Below are 22,131 nucleotides of genomic sequence, written 5' to 3' on the forward strand. Positions count from 1 at the left end.
AGAGTTTTGACTTATACTTCCTCCGTTCTATTAATATTGCAACAATGGACTTTTTACACTATTCATCACTAACACACAAAGAAAACATAATTATACCTTTGAAGCGTGATTCCACGTGTGATCGAGCAAGAACAATAAGGAGAACTAGAACCCCAAACGTGATTCCTCTACTTGGTCCACGAGCAAGGATTGAACCTCCACTAATGCTAGTTAATTGTGATTGAACCCTTCAGTCAACCTTCTACGAATAGGAGAGAGGAATAAACGAACCACCAACCACCACCACCGTGCGCCACTAGGGGGCCAGCGTCCGTACGGACAGGGAGAGAGGAGGAGAGAGGCGTGTGAGAGAGAGATTAGGGTTAGGGAGTTTTGGTTGCTTGCTTTACAATTCACGGTAAATTATGACTTGTCATCAAACCCTAGGCAAGGACTCTATTTATATATCCCATACATAACTAGAGTCCATGTCAAGCCCAAACTCCTAATCCAATCCAATCTACTCTAGCCCTACTACTCACATGGCTTGTCATTACCTCATGAGGCCCATTAATGGGCTTCATACTTGTTCAATCCAATACCCTTGTGTGTGATCTCATAGGATCCATTATATTGGGTTTTGAACTATTTGGCTAGCCCAAAGATCATTTATCATATCTAGCAACAGAAAATGACGACCCAAAAGAATAAACTAATTATCTCCATGATAGTGATCCTTGTTATATCTAGTAATTGCACTTGACGAAAACATAAATCTTTCAGTAACAACAAAAGCAATTAAGATATATGTGATGATGCACTAATTTAGAAGTTAATTAGATAAATTAAGAGGTTTTTTTACTAGTAGTATTTTTGAGCTTATCATACTCACGGAGTGATTAGTAGTTTTATAGTTTTTTTTTATTAATTTATTATTATTATAATTAAAACAACGATTTTTTTTTTCATATATCTTTTACAACTAAATATTTTTCCATAATTGTTCAAAAAAATATTTTTCCGCAATTAAAAAATTGAAAATCTAGGAGAATTTGTTTAAGATTTATAACTAATATATTTTAATATTTGATATGTGAATTTGAAGTTAGAATTGAGGAAGCTAATCTTTCATTTTGCATACCCTTAAAACTAAAATAAAATAAAATAAAGCTCGTTCATTAGAGCCCAATCTATATGTTCGCCCAGACCACCAAAATCTCATAAATGGGTCTGGCTTGTGTGAATGGAGAAAAATTGCAGAAGTTGCACTTAATTGGGTGTGGATTTTCTTCGGCCTATATAAACGGGACATATTGGGCATGTTCCATCTATCTAGCTGCACCAGAGTGTAGCTAAGACTTATTACGAGCCAAGAAATAGGCCTAACTAACCCCAAAGCATACGAACCCGACATAACCCATAACCATCTTTACCTTTACCCTCGACCCATGGAGCACCCACAATTCCACAATTCTACAAAGGGTGCTCCACAAAAGCACAAAGTCCTAATCCCAAAAACTACAACAACAAAACACAAAACACAAAAATCTTGGAGCTGCATTGGTTTTTCAGGATCCATGATTAATAACAGCAACACAACCAAGTAATAGCAGTAGTACCCTGAACCACTGCAAGTCAAATCCCCTCGCTTTCTCTCCCTTTCTCAAATCTCAATCACAAAATCACTGAAAATTCAGATTTAAGAGAGAGAAAATGGTGACCAAATTAGACGAGACAGAGTTGAAGAGATTAGAATCTCAAGTTGAGCATGGTGGTGGAGGTGCTTGGGAATACCTTTGTTTGGTTCGTAAGCTCAAAATTCGACGCTCTGATAAGGTTTTAAAGCATGGATTAACGGTTTTGAATGACCCCAAGAAGCGATCTGCTCTTGCGGATGAAGGTACTTTCGAATTTAATCGAATTTATTTTAATTGGATTTTGGTTTTGGTTAATTTTTCTGGGTTTTACTTTGATTGTTTGTTCATCAATTTGGTTATTTACATTGATTAAGGACATTAATTTGGGTATTATTGTTGGGTATATTCCAATTTTCATGTTGGGTGATTGGAGTTTTGGTAATTAATGGTTGTTTCTTTGATTAAATGTATTGTTGATTGGAATTTGTTGTTTTTGGTGATTAGGGGTTGTATCCGAATAATTTTATGCTTGCAATCGTACTCGAAATTAGCCTACTTCCATTGATATTGGATTTGATTTGGATTCTTTGAAATAAGCATATTCCAATTTTGATGTATTGTTTGATTGGGACATTGTTTCCGGATATTAACGGTTAAATTGAAATTTAGATGTATTGTGGATTGGGATTTGTTGATTTATCCTTGCACTAAGATTAGTAGTTATGTTGCTCAAATTCCATCGCAGACTAATCTTTGATGTAGTCCAGTGTTACTAGAGTGGCAATAATTAGTTGGCGATTATAATTGTGTGAGAGTTTATAATTGTGTGCTTGGATGCAATGTTGAAGGGTAAGGGAAGGAAGGGATGGGAAAGGGTGGATGGTGGAGTGGGCTTGTGTTTTGCCTCCAAAGCTTTGCAAAGGATTTGGTTTATCAAAGTAAATATTTATTTTCTTTTCCCTTCTCTCCTCTTTGCCCTATTTGTATCCAAATAAATGATAAAAAGATCATCAACCTCGCTCCTCCTATTTTTATCCAAATAAATGATAAAAGGATCATCACCCTCGCTCCCCAAATCTTCTCATCCGAACACACTATAAGTTTGGGAAATTGTTTGTTAACACTTGACAAATGAGTTTCAGGCTCCCCCATGTAAGACTCAGAGAGTACAGATATATTAGGGTATACTAAGTTGAGTATTCCTTATTTTGTGTTCGGTGTGGTTTGTATTGCCTTATTCTGTATTCAAAGGACAGTTTGTGTGTGCTACTTCTGCCACTACTGTTCTTCATTGGAATGTGATCTAAGACAGTTCTTAGATAATGCATAAGTTTGGTTATGGGCTTATCTTATGCTACAAAGTAGGAGATCCAGATTCTAATTTCATTGTTTTGTCTAGAAAAATTTGGGGCTATATTCCTATATCCACCTCATAGCTTGTGTGCCTGCTTTTATGAGCAAATGAGCCTAGGTTGTAATCTTTAGCAACTTCGTTGAAAATTTAAATTCATTGTTGCTAGACAAAGATAGGAAAACTTTCCCGAATTTATACAGTTTATTATTTACTTTTTCCTAATTTTTATTTGAGAAAATGTTTTCCAGTGGAATTAGTTGTGCTACTTTTCTTAAGTAGGTTAAGGGTATAACAGTTACACGAGTACCAGATTAAAGGATAGGCTACAAAATAGGATATGTACTTTGTACTGTTTGGTAGTTATTATTTGTGTTTTGTGTAGCAAATTTTCTAGTTTCTCCATTTAAAAACATGAGTTTTAGGTATCTTATTTAACTGTTATATTGATTCTCTTTTGTAGAATGGACATTATATGAGCAAGTTGCCATTGCTGCCATGGACTGCAATTCTCTTGATACAGCAAGGGTATGTAGCGTTGCTTCATGCCATCTATGTTTATATGTTAATCGTTGCTTAATTCACTCCCAAGTCATTGTCTTGCTCTACAAAATATGCTTAATACTCACCAAATGGATAAAGCTGGTTTTATTTCTTAATCACAACTCACAAGAGTAGAATTACCTGTCATTTGTTTTTCCCTATGGATCTATTGATGTTAAGTTTTTGCAGGACTGCATTGAAGTTCTGAGCAAGAAATTCCCAGACAGCAAAAGAGTTGGTGAGTTGTTCCCATTGACTTGATTTTTACTTGCTCCACATTATCAATTACATTTGATAGGCTGTTGCATACAGGTCTTTCTTTGTAATTATGGGAAGATAAACTGTGATTTGTTAATTTGTATTGGATCATAAGAGATTAGGTTTTATATTTACACAATGATGTTTATGTTAACCTATAGATTCCTTCAACATTTGTGTGACTTCTCATGTACTGAACCCTGTTATCTTTTTTTTTTTTTTTTTTTCCTTTATTTATAAAAATAAAAGCCGACCCCACTTATGGGATTTAGGCTTTGATTGATTTATAAAAATAAAATGATTTTGTGGTATTTACTTTTGTTTGTGTTAATACATTGTATTAAGAGACTTGAAGCATTTTTTTCCCCCCAAATGTGAGGCAAGTAACTTAGGTTTAGAATCAGATAGGTCGCACTTGTATGAGGTACATTCTCGGATGGAAGCAAACGGATCTATTTGTAGCGAATTTGATCAAGGAGCTAAGAAAGACGGTTATTTGCTATGTTATTGTGTTTCATTCTACTCGAAAGTAAATTGGTTTTTGAACAAGCTCATGGTTTATAATCCATATTGTGTGCAAGGGTCACTTAAGCTAGATGTTGCATTCCATTTGTTATAACGTTATTTAAAAGGTCAATGTTAATGTAAATTACGTCTAGTTTGATATGGAATTTCTATGCCTATGTTCAGTTAATGCATCTCCACTTGCAATTGTGTTTTTCTTCGTTGATGTCTGTTACCACTCACTACTGCTGAGAATGTTGATAAGAAAACAATGCTGAAAGACATGTATGTTGACTCACAAAGTCTTTTAATCTTCAAATGATTATCTCAAATCGAACAATCTTCAGCGTAATTACAGTAATACCAAGAACAATTGCGTTTTGTGAGGAACAAGGTGGTCTATATTATGTGCAAAAGGGATGCATAAGGAAGTTGTTTTTTATTTATTTATTTATTTTATAATTTTGACTAATCAAAGTGAAATTATATAATGGAAAATACAAAATGTTCGGCCCATAAGGAACAAGGCATTTTCCATATTAATTTGCAAAATGGATATGGTCTGTATTTTCATTCTGTAATGGTGTTGGTTTTGGACCTCTTCTCAAATGAAAATAATGTTGTTGGGTCCAACTGACTAAACAAGGTTATATGATCTAAGAAGCCTCATAAAAAGATCTCTAGAGCATTTCATGTAACTAAGAGAGAATTGAATCTTTTATTTTGAGCATGATATGTGCATTTGAGTGAACCAAAGCACATAATAATTTCTGCTGCCCTAATTAGCAGCATCATATCAAATTGTTAGTGCTAATAGCGGTTGTGGTTACCTGCTTTAACAGTTTGATTCTATGTCTAAGAAAGACGAGGATTTATTAAATGATCTAGCACAGTATGTGCTTAAGGTCTGGGTAATGCCTTTTGGTTGAAGGGATGTTGTGATAGAGGAGGATGGCCGAAATTAAAATGTTGTGACTTGAAGCTTAGTCATTAGTGTGAAGCATTAGGTACACTTAACATAGGCTTTAAGATAAAGCAGATCTTGCTTGTAAGATTGACACCCAAGAAGTTCAGGTGAATTAAATGGCCACAAGTTAGAGAGGATGGTCCAAGGATATGAATCTTTCGACAAAAGGAAAGAACTGATGCTGTGGGAAAAACCAGAATGCTATTCTATGTGGTTTATCAATCTTAGACAACAAAAGGCTCAAATTTGGACTCACAGATTGAAAAGAAAAGATGTCTGCTGAGAATACAAAATATGTCAGCAAGGACATGGGGATAGCTTTTTCTAAATATAAACCTAGTATAATGAACTTCAGGCATTAGAATATAAATACAGCTCTCTTCAGAAAAGGCTCATTCTTTCACAGTTTCTCATTAGGAGGACTGGCCAGAAGTAAGATAGTCCTCGAAAAGCAGTTGAGTGTAGACTGTAGATCCCATGATTCAATTTGATTTGTCTGTGAGTATGAAGGTGAAATCATTGTTAACAATCTTTGATTGATAGATCAATTTTATCTGTTATAAATATGTATCGGATGACCTCTGTTGCTCTTACTACCGAAGGTTTCTTCTCCTATTGTTTCAGTCTCACATCCTACACCATGAATGGTTACAGATTCCCAGGTGTGATACTTAATACTAAATGGAGAAGCAAACTTTGACGGATCCATGTCAAATGCTTTTTATGAAATTGGAACCTCTAAAGAGTGAAGTGACATATTGTTCAACAACTGTGGATCACATGGATGTTTATTTTGAATGTTATATGTGCTGGAGATCTTAAAGGGAATTGTAGCATTAATGCATATATGTGTTCATACTATATAGTAGTAATTATAATTTGGCAGCTCTTTTACACCATTAGTTTGCCAATGTGTATAGGCTTTATGCTTCATAGTGGTATCGTTTGTGACAAACTAAACCTACTTTATGTATTGAATTGTTCACAAAGGTTGTATCTTGCTCTAAGTGTAAGTAGTTATAGAACAATCGAAAGTTGGATTTAGCAATAAGGCTATTTATAATTTTAGTTTTAATGTTCTGTACGTTGAATGTTTTACAGGTAAGTTAGAGGCTATGTTGCTAGAAGCAAAGGGATGTTGGGAAGAGGCAGAAAGTGCTTACTCAAGTCTTCTTGAAGACAATCCACTTGATCAAGTAGGTTTCATTTGCCTTGGTTGCCCACACCCTCCTATTTCTCATCACTGTTACATCTATTGAACCTTTAACGAGTTGACACCTGATGGCCTGTGATTTGTCTTGTCTGTTACAGAAGCAGTCAGTTTTTGGAGTTTATTTTATTTCTGAAGTAATCACATTAATAATTTTTTCTCTGTAGGTGGTCCATAAACGAAAAGTGGCCATGGCAAAGGCTAATGGTGATCTACTTAAGGCCATTGAATCCCTAAACAAATATTTGAAAGTGTAAGACTCTTGCATCAGATTATTGCTGATGGTTTTTCTCTACTTTGCTACTCCCTCCAATTGAAATGATAGCCACAAATTACTTTTGTGTTTATCATTGTATTATACAGAGTATCAAACTTTTCCTTAGAAATCAATACAAGTTTTTTTTCTTCTTTCCAAATTAAGAGCTATATACATGATAATCAGACTTTTGCATACCAGTTCTGTACAACCAACCAGAATTCTTAAAATTTCCACTAAGAAAACTGGATTCATCCTGCTTAGTTGCCCAGTGCATGCTTCTCTGATGTAAAGATAGCATGTCGTGACCATCTTAAGGACGTGTCCTATTATTTTGAAATAGTAATTGTGTTTAATTTCCCCTCTCTTTGAAGTAATTACAGTGTTTCTACAACTAAATGTATCTGATATCACGAGATTCATTTGTGTCTTGTTTTTGCTAGATTTATGGCAGATAATGATGCATGGAGGGAACTTGCAGAAATCTATGTCTCACTGCAGATGTAAGGCATCTTGACTTGTAATTCATTCAAATTTATGTGCTTCCAACTTTACACTGCTTGACAAACTCCTTCCCTACACATGCTTAACATTATGCTTTATGTGATTAGGTATAAGCAAGCTGCTTTTTGCTACGAGGAGCTCATATTAGCTCAACCCACAGTACCTATGTATCACCTTGCCTATGCTGATGTAAGTACTTTAACTCTTTTTCTAACAGTTCTTTTTTGGAGGATTTGTGTAATCTTACTGGAGAACGTTTGGGGAAGAAATGGAACCAGTAGAATTAACCTAGATAAGCCTGCATCCTGGAATTGTAGGCCTGAAATTCCTTTACATATTATTTGGGGGTAGTGGTGATATTTCTAGATCCAAATCCCATAAAGAAAAGGGTAAAATTATCTGAGGACTTGAGTGATTCCTAATTCTTCCTTGTTTCAACAACACCAATTTACATGGAATACCTTGCAGTTCTGGAACAAAACTGTGCTTGTGAGTAACCTAGAAATTTTTTGAAGTGGGTGCAGACATGCAGTATAGTTTCTTATTAAACCATGTCAAATAAAAAATTAAGCAAAGTTAAAATTGGGGATGTTTTGATTGTCAAGTGTGGATAAAGAGCATTTTTTAATCTCTTGATTCTTGAAGGCTTAAAGTTGTGATCTTCAAGTAAAAATGTGTATATTAACAGCAAGCACCTTGCAGTATATAGTATAACATGAATTAACATTTTTTCATTATTGCTTCCTTCAGTTCCTTGTGTGTGGACTCAAGTGGTCCCAAACTGTTCTAAACCTTTGTATTTTGATGTTATCGGCCTACTAGAATTGGTTCTGACTAAAGTGTACAAAATTTTGACCAGGCAGGTTTTAGAGCAATATTCCGACTCAGCCCATAACGACCCTTGTTTTATTGCTAACCCTAGCCTGACTCAGGCTGCTAACAATTTTCATTTGTCCGAAATGACCTGCCCCAACCCAATACAGGTTTTAGCCTCATAGGAGCACTCAAATGAGAAGAATTATCATGGAAGGGCTGTATGTAAATCGATTAAGATATTCTATTGAAAAAGAGTGGACTGTCATTATGATACACCCTGAATACCTATGGCTTCCTAGAAAATCTGTAGTTAACATATAAAATTGTATTAGCTATTAAATTATTGGATCAGTAATTTTAATTAGCATATATCAGTAACATATTATATAAAAGTGTCTATGAACCTGCAGCTTGGCAGGTATGTAGACATGTTTACTATTAAAACCCAGTATGCTATTTTGAAATTGCTAGTTAGAATGGCATTTTTGGATTAGCATTTTGGGTATGCTGATACTTTTAATTACCAATCACTGACCTGGCCTATTTATTTTTGTCAAAATCCTGAATGGACTAATACCCTCCTATAGCCAAAAACCCTTTGCCTTTTCTTCCTAGCTAGAGTTGGGACACTGACATGCGAAAGGGAGCAGCTAGCCATATATGTCATTGCATATATGATTATCAATATATGTCACAAATTTATTCTGTCACACTTTCAGCCATTCTTGTTTTGTTATGTTGTACGCATGACCTAGAATGGCTAGAACCCTAACATTAAGTGGGTTACCTATGACTACAATTTCTCATCTCGCAGATTCTCTAATGTAGTGGCTAGGACTAGGACCATGTATTGCGATAACAATTAACATGGCATATCCAATTTTAATATTAATTTTCCAAGGGGATGGTGTGTATTTGCTCTTAGGACTGTTAAGTGTTAGAGTTTATTTCAAGGGATAAGATTCTTAAATATTGCACCCACTTTCCATTTGTTATCCTTGTTGACGATGGAATCACTGAATGGCCTCGTGCCTGATCGATGTTGACTTGCGTTGTTTTCAGCTTACCTATAATATCTGTTAAGATTGATATTTTTTCTGTTTAATTAATATCGATTTTCTTTGGCTACATAGGTGCTTTACACTCTTGGAGGATTGGAAAACCTTCAGACAGCTAAGAAATACTATGCTGCCACCATAGATTTTACAGGAGGCAAGAACACTAGGGCACTTTATGGTGTTTGCCTGGTCAGTTTTGTTCTTTCCCTCCATTCTTACCACCTACATGACATATTTATTTGTTTCATCGCCCATCACATCTAACATCTACATGCAAGTTGCCTTAAGTTACTGATGATTTTCCATTAATCTAATTACAGTGTACTGCCGCCATCGGGCAGCTGGCCAAAGGCCGAAACAAGGAGTATAAGGAGAGTGAGTTGCATTCCCTTGCCGCCAAAGTCTTGGAGAGAGACTACAAATATAGGGCACCTGACAAGCTTCCTTTGCTGACATCTACCTTGAAAAATTTGAAACTTTAGTCATAGCTCTTCAATAATTGAGTTCTATGTTCATTTCATTGTTATTCTAACAGCAATAGAGGCCAGTATCATGTGCTAATGGTGAAATTATTTAAATTTTGTTTCCTATGCATTTGCTTTTATTCATTCCTTATGTTTCTTCTTTTCTTTACTAGTTTTTACCTGTTATCAGGGCTGTTTTTAACGATAATTCCGTTTGTTGGAACTTTACGCAATTGTGTTTAGAAGATTGAATGTCGAAGTACTCCGTATATCAATTTAGATGTTTTTTAGATGGGTAAGCAGATGATTAATATGCTCTATTTATATTGATATTCACATTCATATGCTGAAGGCTAAAGTGATAATTTCTTGTTTTTTTTTTTTTTTTTTAAGAATTAAAGTGAATTTTAAGAATTAAAGTGAAGTGATAATTTCTGGTAATGGTCCTAAACTAATAATTAATTTGACGTAATATGCTGTGATTATCAGTCATTGTAGTTGATTATTAATTTGACGTAATATGTTGTGATTATCAATCATTTTGCTTTTTGTTTTTTTTTCTAATTTTTTTTAAGACTTGCTTTAATTGGTTATGCGTAACACCTGGGAAAGCATTTGGGATCAATTCGGCCAAGTTCTAGTTTTATGTCGTTATACAAATTAAAGTGATTTTCATACAAAATACTTTACTTGAAAAAGTCTAAGGCCCTATTTTCTTCGCCTTATAAATATAATTTCAGCTTAGTAAAAAATCAGTATTTTTATAGAGATATATAATAAATTAGTGAAAATAATTTCAGTTTAGCAAAATAAGGTGAAGAGAACAAAGCCTAAATTTTTTAATTACGCCACATTTTAACAAAATTTTCGGCTCCTCCACACCATCCGTTGTAAGTATCATTTATTTACCGGTTGACACCAAAATCGTATATTAAAGTAGTCGGTTCACCTTAAATAAATCTGCTAATTGCCAGGCCTTGTTTGGCATTATTTTTTGTCTCGGTTTTTGTTTTTTTTTTTATTTTAAACAAAAAACCAAAAATAGGAAATAAGAAAAGAAAATTGGTATTATTAATCTCAACTTTGGGTCATTTACTTTAATTAATCCCAAGTTTCAATTATTTTTTAATAATCTCAACTTTGGGGGGCATTTTCTTCAATCAAGTCATGACCGGTCAACAAAAGTCAATGACCTATTGTAACAGGTTACTTGACACGTGTCAAGCCCTAATTGGTCTAAGAAATAAAAAAAAATTTAAAAATATTAAAAAATTGAAAGAAAAAAAATCTAGCTCCTCCCCTTCCCATCACCGGACCACCCTAACCCCACCCTGACCGCCCAGTCCCAGTCCCCTCCCTCGTCGGCCCCCCCCACCCTCTAGCGTTGCCCTTCCACCCGCCCCTAGTCACCACCCCTTGTGTCGCACACAACCACCCTCGATCTCCCTCCCCTACTCACGAAAACCACCAAACGCCCCCTCCCTTACTCACGAAAACCACCAAACGCCCCCTCCCCCCCCCACCATGGCGCTAGGGTTTTCGATGGTGGGGGAGGGGCGTTTGGTGATTTTTGTGAGTGGGGGAGCGACATTTGGTGGTTTTTGTGAGTGGGGAAGGGAGATCGAGGTGGGAGAGAAGGAGGGCAGAGGTACGTCTAGGCATCGGCGAAGGGGGAAGGAGGAAGGGAGGTGGGTAGGTGTCACAGCCAAAGACGGGGGCTAGGGCCACCGCCGCTGACATGGCCATAGTCTCATGCCAAACGCATGGCAAGGCCATGGCTAGTCCCGAGTGCGAGTTTCCACCTATTGTGTTAGGCTTGCCTAGCAACCCTTCGGCCCGTACCCGCAAGGGAGGGAACTCTAAGAAGGTCCTCGTAACCTCTCAACCACATCGTTGGTGGAACCATAGGCATGAGAATGGCCCATGGGGCCATTATTGTATTTCTGTCAGTTGGGTGTTCACTGGTATTACTTGACCAAGCCAATATAAAGATCTTTAGGGGGCAGGTGTTCACTCATAGGTTGGTGGCCGACCTTGGGTAGCTTCATGGCCAAGGGCCATGGGCATAGACTTGGACATAGGATAGCCTATGGGGGCTAGGGCACGGTGCGATTTGGCTAAGTGGTTGGCTTGAACTACGACTTGGACGGAACCAGTGCACCATGTCTTAAACACGATGGCTAAGAGTTACTAGACTCCTGAAGTCTAAGCATAACTTAGTGTGGTTGATGTTCATAGTGAACCTTATTTATAGGGATCATGGATGGGGTAGTTACTTGACGGTTACTTGGATGGCTTAGTGGGGAACGTGGGCTGACGGTTACCCCTTTTGTGGGGACAGTTACCACGGAGTGGTAACCCTCATCATTTGAGAAGCATAATGATGACGTGGCAGTCACTCATTGAAGTTAGGAGGGTTTATGTAGTGGGAAGGGGGCGGTTATGGTAACCACCCACGTAGCCCACTGCCCCTACATTAAGGGACGGTTATGCTTAGGGGTGTTCAAAAATTGGTCTGGACCGAAAAAATGGATCGGACCGACCCCGGATCAGACCGAACCAAATTAATCGGTCCGGTCTCCGGGTTGAGAAATTTATTTTTCCGATCTTCGGTCTGGTCCGGTCCAAAACCCTATAAAAACCGGTTTTGGACCGAACCAGTTTTTTGCTTAAAGTTATACTTAAAACCTTTAATAATAATTAAGATTATCCTTAACAAGCTTGGAAAACTTTAGTCGTATGAGCTTTTTTATACTAAACATTAAAAAAAAGACGTTAAAATATTTTCATTTTTTTCGAGTTTTCGATAAATATTTTAAAATTTAGGAAATTTTTAAAAATTCTAAAATCGGTCCAAAACGGTCCGGTCCGGGTTTTGGACCGATTTTTTCGGTCCGGTCTAGGTTCAATCCTAGCTTAATCGGTACGGTCTTCGATTCTTGAAATTCAATTTTTCAATCTTCGGTCCGGTCCAGTCTTGGACAGATGAGCAACCCTAGTTATGCTATGGGCGTGCATATGCAAGACATCTGTACAAAGGAGCGGTTACTTTGTAATGGGTAGTTATCACGTAGTGGGTAGTTAACAAAGTAGTGGGAAATTATTCCTATTTGGCCGGGATGTGGCCAGCCCTTGAGTAGTATAAATAAAGGACTTGCCCCAGTTGCTGGACATTCACTCATTCGGGCACTTTGCCTTGTATTGTACTCTTGTTCTCAAAGTAATAAAAGTATCCTTGTGTTTGCTCTCGTTATTGCTTGTGTTTAGTGAAAGGCTGGTCTAGACTTTGTCTAGGCGCCATCACGGGAATTTCTTGGGTCCCTAACTTAGAAAAAAAAAAAGTTAGTCCACAAATTATCCCGTGACTGGGATCTGCCACCGGCGTAGGGAGGGAAATGAGTTGGGGTTCTAGGCATCGGCGTGGTGGCCGGCTGGTGGGGGCAGGGGGTTACGTTAGACCTGATCAAGTTGAGTCCGGCCCGACCCGGCTCGATTTTGGGCAGTTTTTTTCAGCCCGAAATCGAGTCGAGTCCGGCCCGGCCCGACATTAACAAAAATTTGGGCGGGCTTGGGAAATCGATTTTATGCAATTTTAGTTGATTTTATTGGCCCGACCAGAAATTGGCCTGAAAAGCCCGCACGGCCCCCCTTGTTTGGGCGGGTTTGGGCACACATTCTCCGACCCAAAGTTTGGCCCAGCCCGTTGAATGGGCAAATTTTTTTGACCTTGGCCAGGCCCGGCCCACCTGTTGATCACCTCTAGGTTACGTTGGTAATGGTGGCTGTTTTTTTTTTTTGTTTTTCTATCATATATTTTTTGACCAATGATAATAAGACATGTGGCATTTAAAAAAAATAAAAAAAACTCTTTTCATCAGGTCACCGGTCATTTGGCCTGTTAATTAAAATGCCCCCCCAAAGTTGGGATTATTAAAAAATAATCAAAAGTTAGGATTAAGTAAAGTAAATGGCCTAAAGTTGGGATTGATAATACCAATTTTTTCAATAAGAAAAAGGTGTTTTCACTTTTTTATTGTCAGTTTTCAAAATTTTCATGTTTTTAATAAGTTTGACTAACTTTTAATTCATTACATGACATATATCATATAATTTTGAAAAACAAAAATAGAAAATCATAGCGGTACAAAACGAATCCTGAATAAGCGAGTAATGGGTTGGATGTATCACCACCCAATTCCAACCCGATCCGTTGCTTCTACATCAATTTTCATACATACTTCGTTTATTTGGATCATTTGGATGATTAATCAATTATCCATCGACTCAAATGATTGCCTCCCTACATGGATTAATTATTACCCGGATTAATTATACTCCCTCCGTCCCGTAACATATTCCGAATTGACAAAAAAGAAGCTAATACACCTGGCGAAGGAAAAGAAGCCGTGCACAGCAGTTCATAAAACACAAAGATCCCGGCCTTCACACGTTCTAAAGTATAAACACTGGTCACCCACACACACACTATTTCTTTTTCTCAATCGTCGGTCACATACTCAAACAACCAAATTTCCCCCAATTTTTTTGCAACCACGATTCCTCCAAATCTCTGTCTCTCTTTTTTCTCTCTCATCGTTCCTATTTTCGCGACTCAATCGATCTAATTCTACTCTTTCACTCGTCAATTTTTCTGGGTGGAAGATCAAATCTAGGGTTTCGATCATCTTTCAGGATTTTCCATCATGAATCAAGAATAGTATGCTCTCTTAATTTAGCTGATTGTTGTTTATATTGTTATGCGTTTTGATTGATTTGAGTAGTAGACTGGATTTTAGGGTTAGGGTTTTCTGATTTGTTATTTATTTTTTTATTTTTAATAATTGGGGTTAAATAGTGTAGGTTGTTTGGATGTTAGTAGTTTATTTGAAGATTATGTGATTGTAAATAGGTGGACTTATTTGTGATGATTATGTAATTAGCTTTGATATTTTGCAAAAATACATTGTATGTAAATAAATGGGTGAAAATGTAGTTCATTGGAAATGATAGATGAGATGGTGGGTTAATGTAGATGTTATTCTGTGATTATGTTATCTTTTCGAGTCTAAGACAATTGATTGATATGCTGTAATTTTGATGTTGAACAATGTCTGTGGTGCAGTGATTACCTTTTTAAGCTTCTGCTTATTGGAGATTCCGGTGTTGGAAAATCATGCCTTCTGCTGAGATTCGCGGTAAAATGTTAGCTTTTGGATTTGTTTGCATTGCGAAAGCGGGCCTCGGCTCCTTTTTTGCTTCTTGCTTCTAAAGGAATGATTATGTACTAAATGGAGCTTTAATGCTTCTGTTATGCAGGATGATTCATATGTCGAGAGCTACATAAGCACAATCGGCGTTGATTTTGTGAGTATATTCTCTGATGTGGCAATGAACCACTTTCCTCCCTCCTCTGCCCAGTAATAAAAAGTTGTGTTGCTTAGATTTGATTTTCCTTTGGACAATTAGAAATGTAAATTTTACTTGGTATGAAATAATTATCTGTTTCATGTTCTAGTTATAGGACTTTGTTATAAAACCCTATATCTGGAAATTGAGACATTAGTTGGTGATATGAAACATCCGAACATGTAGGGCTATTAGTCAGCTGAGTGAGGGGACCTTGTTGTGGTATAAGCCGGTTGTCTGTAGGCATAAAGATTTATTCTACCCATTGCTGTAATGTCACATTTGTGGATTGAATGTGATGAAAGAGGGTTAAGGTACTTTGACTAGTTAAAATAGGTTTGATCAGTCTAAGATGTAATTCCTAAAATTTAGTCCTTTCCTTTCCTTTTTTTTTTTTTTTTCCCCTCTTTTCTTGTCTTTTCATGTATTTACTCTTTCTTATCTTTACTTCCACTCTTTGAAGACTGAACATAATAACTATTTAAGTAAAATATTTCAAAGACTATTTCTTTTTTTTTTATTTTTTTTATTTTTAAAGTACTGGAATATATGAGTTATAAAATGTTGGTGTCCTTGTTTCTAGATATCTAATGATTTTTTTTTTTTAAACTGTATCATGTTTTTATATAATGTAATAAAATGTTTCCTTTTGTCACACTATAATTTAGTTGGACACCCATTTGTGAGTTTGAGCATCATAGCAAAAAAAGAGAAAGTGACGGAAATACTTTACTGATCAGTTTTCTGAAATAAATTTTCTTTGTAGAAAATTCGTACAGTCGAACAAGATGGGAAAACCATTAAGCTTCAAATTGTAAGTATTTGCATTTTTGCAGTTTCTATGTGAATTATAAGCTTGGAAACAAACTTTGATGTCACTCTTGCCCAATATAGTGGGATACTGCAGGACAAGAACGTTTTCGGACTATTACAAGTAGTTACTACCGCGGTGCTCATGGAATTATAGTAAGCTGATAAATCTTTGTAGTCATATCTAAAAGTCATAGTGCCTTGTTGATGTTTGTGTTTTCTTTGCATTAATGAGATGTTTCTTTTAGATTGTGTATGATGTAACAGATCAACAAAGCTTTGATAATGTCAAGCAATGGCTGAACGAAATTGATCGCTATGCAAGTGACAATGTTGTCAAAATTTTGGTCGGAAACAAATGTGATTTGACTTCTAACAAGGTGGTTTCTTATGAAACAGCAAAGGTATTGTTAGCCTACTCTTGCACTTTGATCTTATATCATCTATTCATTCTGAGGTTTTTGGTGTTGGATCAGCCTGCTATGATGAAACATCATTTAGGTCAATGCTCTTTTCTGTCTGCAAAAATGAAATTTTGAGAGAAGACCGATGTTTCAATTTCATCCTTTTGGAAGAGTGTGTGCTTTTTGAAAACCTAAGTGTCACCTTCTCTTGCTGCTGACCATTTATCCCACTTGCTTCTGGTGCCATTGAAAGACTAATGTAGTCCCTGGTGTAAAAAGTGTCTTCTAGCATCTTGTGGGTCAATTTCCAATATGGAAGACCCTATAAAGAAATAAGAACCTATATTTTGAAAAGAGTCGTCCTATTAGCATTTAGCAATATGCTGATCATTGAAATTGGCCTTATCCAAGTGTAGGAACCATGACTAGGTAAGTTCTTTGTGTACGATTTTTTTGTTGTTTCAATTGTGGGTTTTTAATTAGTGACATTTGTCTCCTGGAACTCTAGTGGAAGTCATTTTGATCAGTGGAGGGGATATTTTTGTGTATGGGAACATTTTTTGCTATGGCCTATGGGTATGACTTATGATACATTGAAAATAGGGAAAGCAACTTCGAGATAAGATTTCTGTTGGACCATTTGGCTGTTTGAAATAGATAAATTGGAATTGGTGTTATTTTGACGATTTTATTTGATGATGAGGTGTTTGAAAATTAATTATGCTTCTTACTTGAGTTATCGTTTGTGAAGGCATTCGCTGATGAGATTGGAATCCCATTCTTGGAAACAAGTGCTAAGAATTCAACGAATGTAGAAGACGCATTCATGACAATGGCTGCAGAGATTAAAAAAAGGTTAAGTTTTGCTTTCTCTTATCCGAGAAAAACCAAATCAATATGGTCATCATTTTTTCGAAAGCTTTTATATAAACTAAGTCCTATAATGTTTACAAGATGGATTTGACCAAATATGATGATGTATGACCTTGTATACGTGCTGGATTTTTTCTTCAACTTTGGAAAAAGACCTATTCAAAAGCCTGCAGAGTAATTGTTTAGGTGGTTAGCACTTAGCAGTCTAAAGAGCATATTTTGTTATGGCTTGGCTATGTTTTTAATCCATTTTGGGTTATTGATTTCTGCTTCACTGTACTGTTCATTGATGAATTACCCTTGTGGCTGGGAAGTTGTAATGTTTTCTAAAATTCACTTTTTCCGCATGTAGAGTGGCAAGCCAACCAGCATCAAGTGCTACCAGACCAACAACAGTACCAATCCGTGGGCAACCTGTGGGACAGAAGTCCAACTGTTGCTCGTGATTTACGGGTCTTTCTGTTATGCTTTTAATCAGGGCATGCCATAGAGCAGGACTGCACAACCAAAGAAAAGTGCCTGGGTGTGTTGTTCATCAGTCTTATTGCAAGTTTCATGTCTGTATATTATGCTTTACTCAAGGAAATTGATGTGTGATCTTTTTATGTGTTGGATAGAATTTAAAATTTGTTATTCTCAGTAGCTTGATATACACTTAAAAGTGGTGGTTGTTCTGGACCCAATGAAACTGTTCTATTTGCTGTTAAGCATCTAATTGGGATCTTTTAAATCATGTTTTTTAAATTTCTTATCATTTGTCATGAAGACAAATGATAGCTTGGGTGGTGAACTACACTGCCCTGGATTTGATCCTCGATTGATCCTTCCGCGAGTAGAGGGTAGGAAGTCTGTATTGGCCTTTACTTTCCTCATGCTCTATCTAGCTATGTATCTCAGTATCTATACACAAGTAAGTGAACAAAAAAGGACCATCTGCCCCTCTGAATGGGAAATTGTTCTCCAGAACCTTCCTGCTGAAAATTGTCTAGCACCAGATACCCGTATCTGGCCATTAGAAAAACTTCTTCGGTCTCCCATTATAATACTTTGGTAGAGCCCGTGACCAAGTTACTATTATTTCTTTTTCCGCCTTTCTGTTTTTAAATAGTTGTTGCACAGCTTGGGCATACAAATTAACAAATAGGCCAATAGGCGACAGATGAAGAGAGGAATCATGAGATGAGGAAAGTTATAAGAGCACTAGCAATGGTGAGTTTTTTTTTTTGCTCATGAGCTTTTTTTGTGAGGAAAAAAAATACTCAAGGCTTACAATGGTGAGGAAAAGGGGAAAAAAAGCTCATGAGCAAAAATAAAAATGCTCAAAACTTGAGCTTTTTTGGTGATGAACAGTAAATGAAGTGGGCCCCACACGCGTCAGACCCACTAAAAAAATTTCGCCTCCCCCACCATCAAAACGACGCGTTTTGATGAAGCAGCCTCAAAGGCGCGCCTCAAAACGCGTCGTTTTGAGCTGCCAGAATTTAAAAAAAAAAAAGGAAGAAGATCTGACGCGTGCAGGCGATTGGCGAGTGGAGAAGCGACGCGTGGCAGATGCAGCGGAGGAGCCAATCACAAATTACTAGCCGTTTACAACGGTTATTTATTTATTAAGCATTTTCAGAAAAATATATTTTGTAAAAAAAAAAAAAAAAATTACCAACGGTCATAAAATTAAATTCTCTATAAATAGACATGCATTTTGATATATTTTGATATAATTTTGTAAACACTTTAAAATCCTCCAAATTTTAATTTTCTTAAATTTGTAGAAGAATATTGTTGTTGCAATTCAGCCATATTGAGGTAAAAAAAAAATTATTTAATTTTTAAAATCAGTTATATAATATAAGTAATATATATGTGATTTTTTTTTAAAAAAAAAAAATTGTAGGCCATGTAATTATATTGCAATATGTAATTAAACAAAGTTGTTTATATTTTGTCCATAAATTCCTAAATTTGCAGTTATTAAAGTGTTGTTGCAATTATTGGTAAATTTTTGTTGCTATATATAAATGTATTTACTTAATAAAATTAGTATATATGTGATTTTATGGAAAAAAAAATTATAGGCCACGAAATTAAATTTCATTATGTAATGAAACAAAGTTGTGTATATTTTCTCCATAAATTACTAACTTTGTAGTTATTTAAAGTGTTGCAATTATTGGTTAATTTTTTTTTTGCTATATATAAATGTAGTTACATAATAAAATTAGTATATGTTTGGTTTTTTGGAAAAAAATGAATATGATAGGCCACGAAATTATATTGCATTATGTAATTAAACAAAGTTGTGTATATTTTCTCAAGAAATTTCTAAATTCATAGTTGTTAAAGTGTTGCAAGTATTGGTTAATTATTTTCTTTAATATGTACATGTAGTTATGTGTTAAAATTAGTATATATGTTATTTTGTGAGGAAAAAAAAAATTGTATGGCATGTAATGTAATTGCATTATGCAATTGAAGAAAGTTGTTGGTATTTTTTTGGATTTGTTATCATTTTAATTTGTTTTTTGAGTAAATGTTTGTAACGATATTTATCTTTTGTTTTTTGATGCAGAATCTTATAATGGATCCAAACCACCCAAATTTCCGTCAACAATTTTCGGGTTTTAGTGATGATTTCCTAACTAATCCCGAGTTTCAATTGTTCTTGCAAAGAATGGGCAATATGTCGTCGCAACCACCTCCACTACATCAGACACCCAATGAGGTTCCCCTACAAAACCCTGCTAATGAAGATCGTACACCTGAAACTGATCTTGGTAGTAACACACTCTTCGATGAGAGCGAAGAGGAAACCGTACCAGAGACGCCGCAGTATCCTCCTCCACCAGTTTGCTTGTTGGAACCCAATCAGGTTCCTGCACGAGCTACCCGTATTTGGTCTGTTGCGGAAGATGAAGCTCTGATTGGGTTGTACTTGCAGATTAGCGAGGATGCTATTAAAAGTACAAGCCAAAAAGCAACTAGCCTATGGCGCAACGTACACGCAACATACCAAACTTTGCATACGCAGAAGCCGCATATAATTCCGCCAAGGCCTATTAAGAGTCTGACGTCGCACTGGAGAAGGTTGGCAGCGGACACACTGCAATGGATATCTTGCTATGATGAAGCAGGTAGACTTCCGGAGGGAGGGAGTGGTTACAATGAAGCTGATCGTATGAAAAGTGCGGCGAAGCTTTTTCATGTTGCGCAAGGTCGCAATTTCACTTTTCCTCACGCAATTGAAATGCTTAACAAGGATCCAAAGTGGAGACCAAAGCTAAGATGGTCAACGTCCTTGAAGGAAAGAAAAGCCGCTTGTGATGCTGAGGAAGAAGGTAGTGCTGGAAGTGGGAAGAGGTCCAGAGATGATGTAGAGGATGATACCCCTACGGATGGTTTTTCATCTGGCAGTTTACAGCGACCCGAGGGTGTCAAGAAGGCAAAGGCGAAGCGTAAAGGGAAAGCAGTAGCAACAGACAGTGGTTCGTCTGAGCTTAGCGAACGAATGAAGGAATTCGCTACAATTCGCGAGAGGGAGGCCATTCTGAAGGAAGAGAGGATAAAAATTGAAAGAGACAAGGAACAGAGGAAAAGGGAGGAACTTGACATTCATAAGATGAAAACCTGGTTTGATATGGTGCAAGCTATGAAGAATTCGCCTACGCCACTCACTCCCGAAGAAGAGTCGTACAAGAATTTTTTACTGGGTAAATTACAAGGCCCTTAAGCATGTTTGGTTGTAGTCTTTTATTTATTAAGCGCAATTTAGTCTTTTATTTTTAAGTTGTATTAGTGGTGTGGTTAATCTCAATGTAAGAAAGATGTACACTTGTATTCTGATTTTCCAATATTGAATGACAAGTTGTTTAACAAGTTGATTTAAGTTGCCATTCATACCGACATAATTGCTTTAAATCTCTGTCATTGTGTAGTCACATTTTTCTGATTTCACTTTATCAGAATGCTTTAACCTTGTGTCATTGATACCGACATAACTACAATAAATCTTTGTCATTGTATAGCCACGTTTTCCTATATTCACTTTATCAGAATGCTTTACCTTTGTGTCATTGATACCGACATTATTGCACTCAAGACTTGTCACTGTCAACTAGCATAGTATACCTATTCCGTGGTTGAAAATTTGATTCCTGTACTTGGTGTGGTCATTCAGATTTGTAACCACATATTCATTTGATATTTTTGCTATATATAGTAGGCATGGCACATATCCACAACCACACCCCTTCATCAAGTATGCAACGACCTTTGTTTGTACGTATAATGAACAAGGTCGTTGAAGGTGATGTGTACTTCCAGCAGCGTAGAGATGCAGCTGGAAGGTTAGGTTTATCACCTCTGCAAAAATGTACAGCGGCGATAAGAATGTTAGGCTACGGCATGGCTGCGGACGCCGTGGATGAATACGTTCGGATCAGTGAGTCAACCGCTCGAGTTGCCCTTCAACGTTTTTGTACCGGTGTCATTGAGCAGTTCGGAACCGAGTACATGCGAAACCCTACAACTGATGAATTGGCCAGAATACTGCATCAAAATGAACTGCGTGGTTTTCCAGGCATGATAGGCAGCATTGATTGCATGCATTGGGAATGGAAGAACTGTCCAACGGCATGGAAAGCGCAGTACGCCGGTAGGAACAAGAAAGCAACGCTAATACTGGAAGCCATTGCAGATCAGGATTTATGGATATGGCATTCCTTCTTTGGGATTCCTGGATCTTGTAATGACCTAAATGTCTTATACCGTTCCCCAGTGTTCGATGAGGTTCTGCATGGTCGAGCTCCTCCGATAAATTTTACCGTTAACGGCCATGAATACAACATGGCATATTACTTAGCCAACGGTATTTATCCGAAGTGGGCAACTTTTGTTCAGGGTATCACAACCCCTCAACTTCAAAAAGATAAATTGTTCGCTGACCACCAGGCTGCTGCTCGAAAGGACGTTGAAAGAGCATTCGGTGTTTTGCAAGCTCGATTTGCAATAATACGAAAACCGTCACTGGCGTACGATGAGGACATACTGCGAGACATAATGAAAGCATGTATCATTATGCACAACATGATTGTTGAA

General features: G+C 36.7%; 3 protein-coding genes across 3 annotated transcripts; all 3 read left to right on the forward strand.

Moving 5' to 3' along the window:
- Positions 1 to 1,478: 1,478 nt before the first annotated feature.
- On the forward strand, positions 1,479 to 9,854 carry LOC110716848 (ER membrane protein complex subunit 2-like). The gene is made up of 9 exons (XM_021895494.1): positions 1,479 to 1,879; positions 3,431 to 3,495; positions 3,700 to 3,748; positions 6,341 to 6,435; positions 6,617 to 6,702; positions 7,149 to 7,208; positions 7,317 to 7,398; positions 9,159 to 9,272; positions 9,404 to 9,854. The coding sequence occupies exons 1-9, from the start codon at positions 1,693 to 1,695 to the stop codon at positions 9,563 to 9,565; spliced, it is 900 nt and encodes a 299-aa protein (XP_021751186.1). The 5' UTR covers positions 1,479 to 1,692; the 3' UTR covers positions 9,566 to 9,854.
- A 4,103-nt stretch (positions 9,855 to 13,957) lies between these two features.
- On the forward strand, positions 13,958 to 17,770 carry LOC110716819 (ras-related protein RIC1-like). Its single transcript, XM_021895461.1, has 8 exons — positions 13,958 to 14,264; positions 14,670 to 14,742; positions 14,864 to 14,911; positions 15,720 to 15,767; positions 15,848 to 15,919; positions 16,012 to 16,167; positions 16,919 to 17,022; positions 17,393 to 17,770. Exons 1-8 carry the CDS (start codon positions 14,251 to 14,253, stop codon positions 17,484 to 17,486), a joined length of 609 nt encoding a protein of 202 aa, XP_021751153.1. The 5' UTR covers positions 13,958 to 14,250; the 3' UTR covers positions 17,487 to 17,770.
- Positions 17,771 to 17,800: 30 nt separating this feature from the next.
- Positions 17,801 to 20,764, forward strand: LOC110717022 (glutathione S-transferase T3-like). The gene is made up of 2 exons (XM_021895662.1): positions 17,801 to 17,950; positions 19,607 to 20,764. Exons 1-2 carry the CDS (start codon positions 17,801 to 17,803, stop codon positions 20,762 to 20,764), a joined length of 1,308 nt encoding a protein of 435 aa, XP_021751354.1.
- The last annotated feature ends 1,367 nt before the right edge of the window (positions 20,765 to 22,131 follow it).

The sequence above is a fragment of the Chenopodium quinoa genome, unplaced genomic scaffold (assembly GCF_001683475.1).
Source record: "Chenopodium quinoa cultivar QQ74 unplaced genomic scaffold, ASM168347v1, whole genome shotgun sequence".
NCBI lineage: Eukaryota > Viridiplantae > Streptophyta > Magnoliopsida > Caryophyllales > Amaranthaceae > Chenopodium > Chenopodium quinoa.

Bases quoted from the DNA above. Each gene is read 5' to 3' on its own strand.
- LOC110716848 (XM_021895494.1), top strand. From the start codon at position 1,693: ATGGTGACCAAATTAGACGAGACAGAGTTGAAGAGATTAGAATCTCAA. The intron at 6,436-6,616 runs GTAGGTTTCATT...TTTTCTCTGTAG, and splicing joins AAGACAATCCACTTGATCAA to GTGGTCCATAAACGAAAAGT. The intron at 7,399-9,158 runs GTAAGTACTTTA...TTGGCTACATAG, and splicing joins ATCACCTTGCCTATGCTGAT to GTGCTTTACACTCTTGGAGG.
- LOC110716819 (XM_021895461.1), top strand. The intron at 15,920-16,011 runs GTAAGCTGATAA...TGTTTCTTTTAG, and splicing joins GCGGTGCTCATGGAATTATA to ATTGTGTATGATGTAACAGA. The intron at 16,168-16,918 runs GTATTGTTAGCC...TCGTTTGTGAAG, and splicing joins TTTCTTATGAAACAGCAAAG to GCATTCGCTGATGAGATTGG.
- LOC110717022 (XM_021895662.1), top strand. From the start codon at position 17,801: ATGAAGACAAATGATAGCTTGGGTGGTGAACTACACTGCCCTGGATTT. The intron at 17,951-19,606 runs GTAAGTGAACAA...TTTTTGATGCAG, and splicing joins ATCTCAGTATCTATACACAA to AATCTTATAATGGATCCAAA.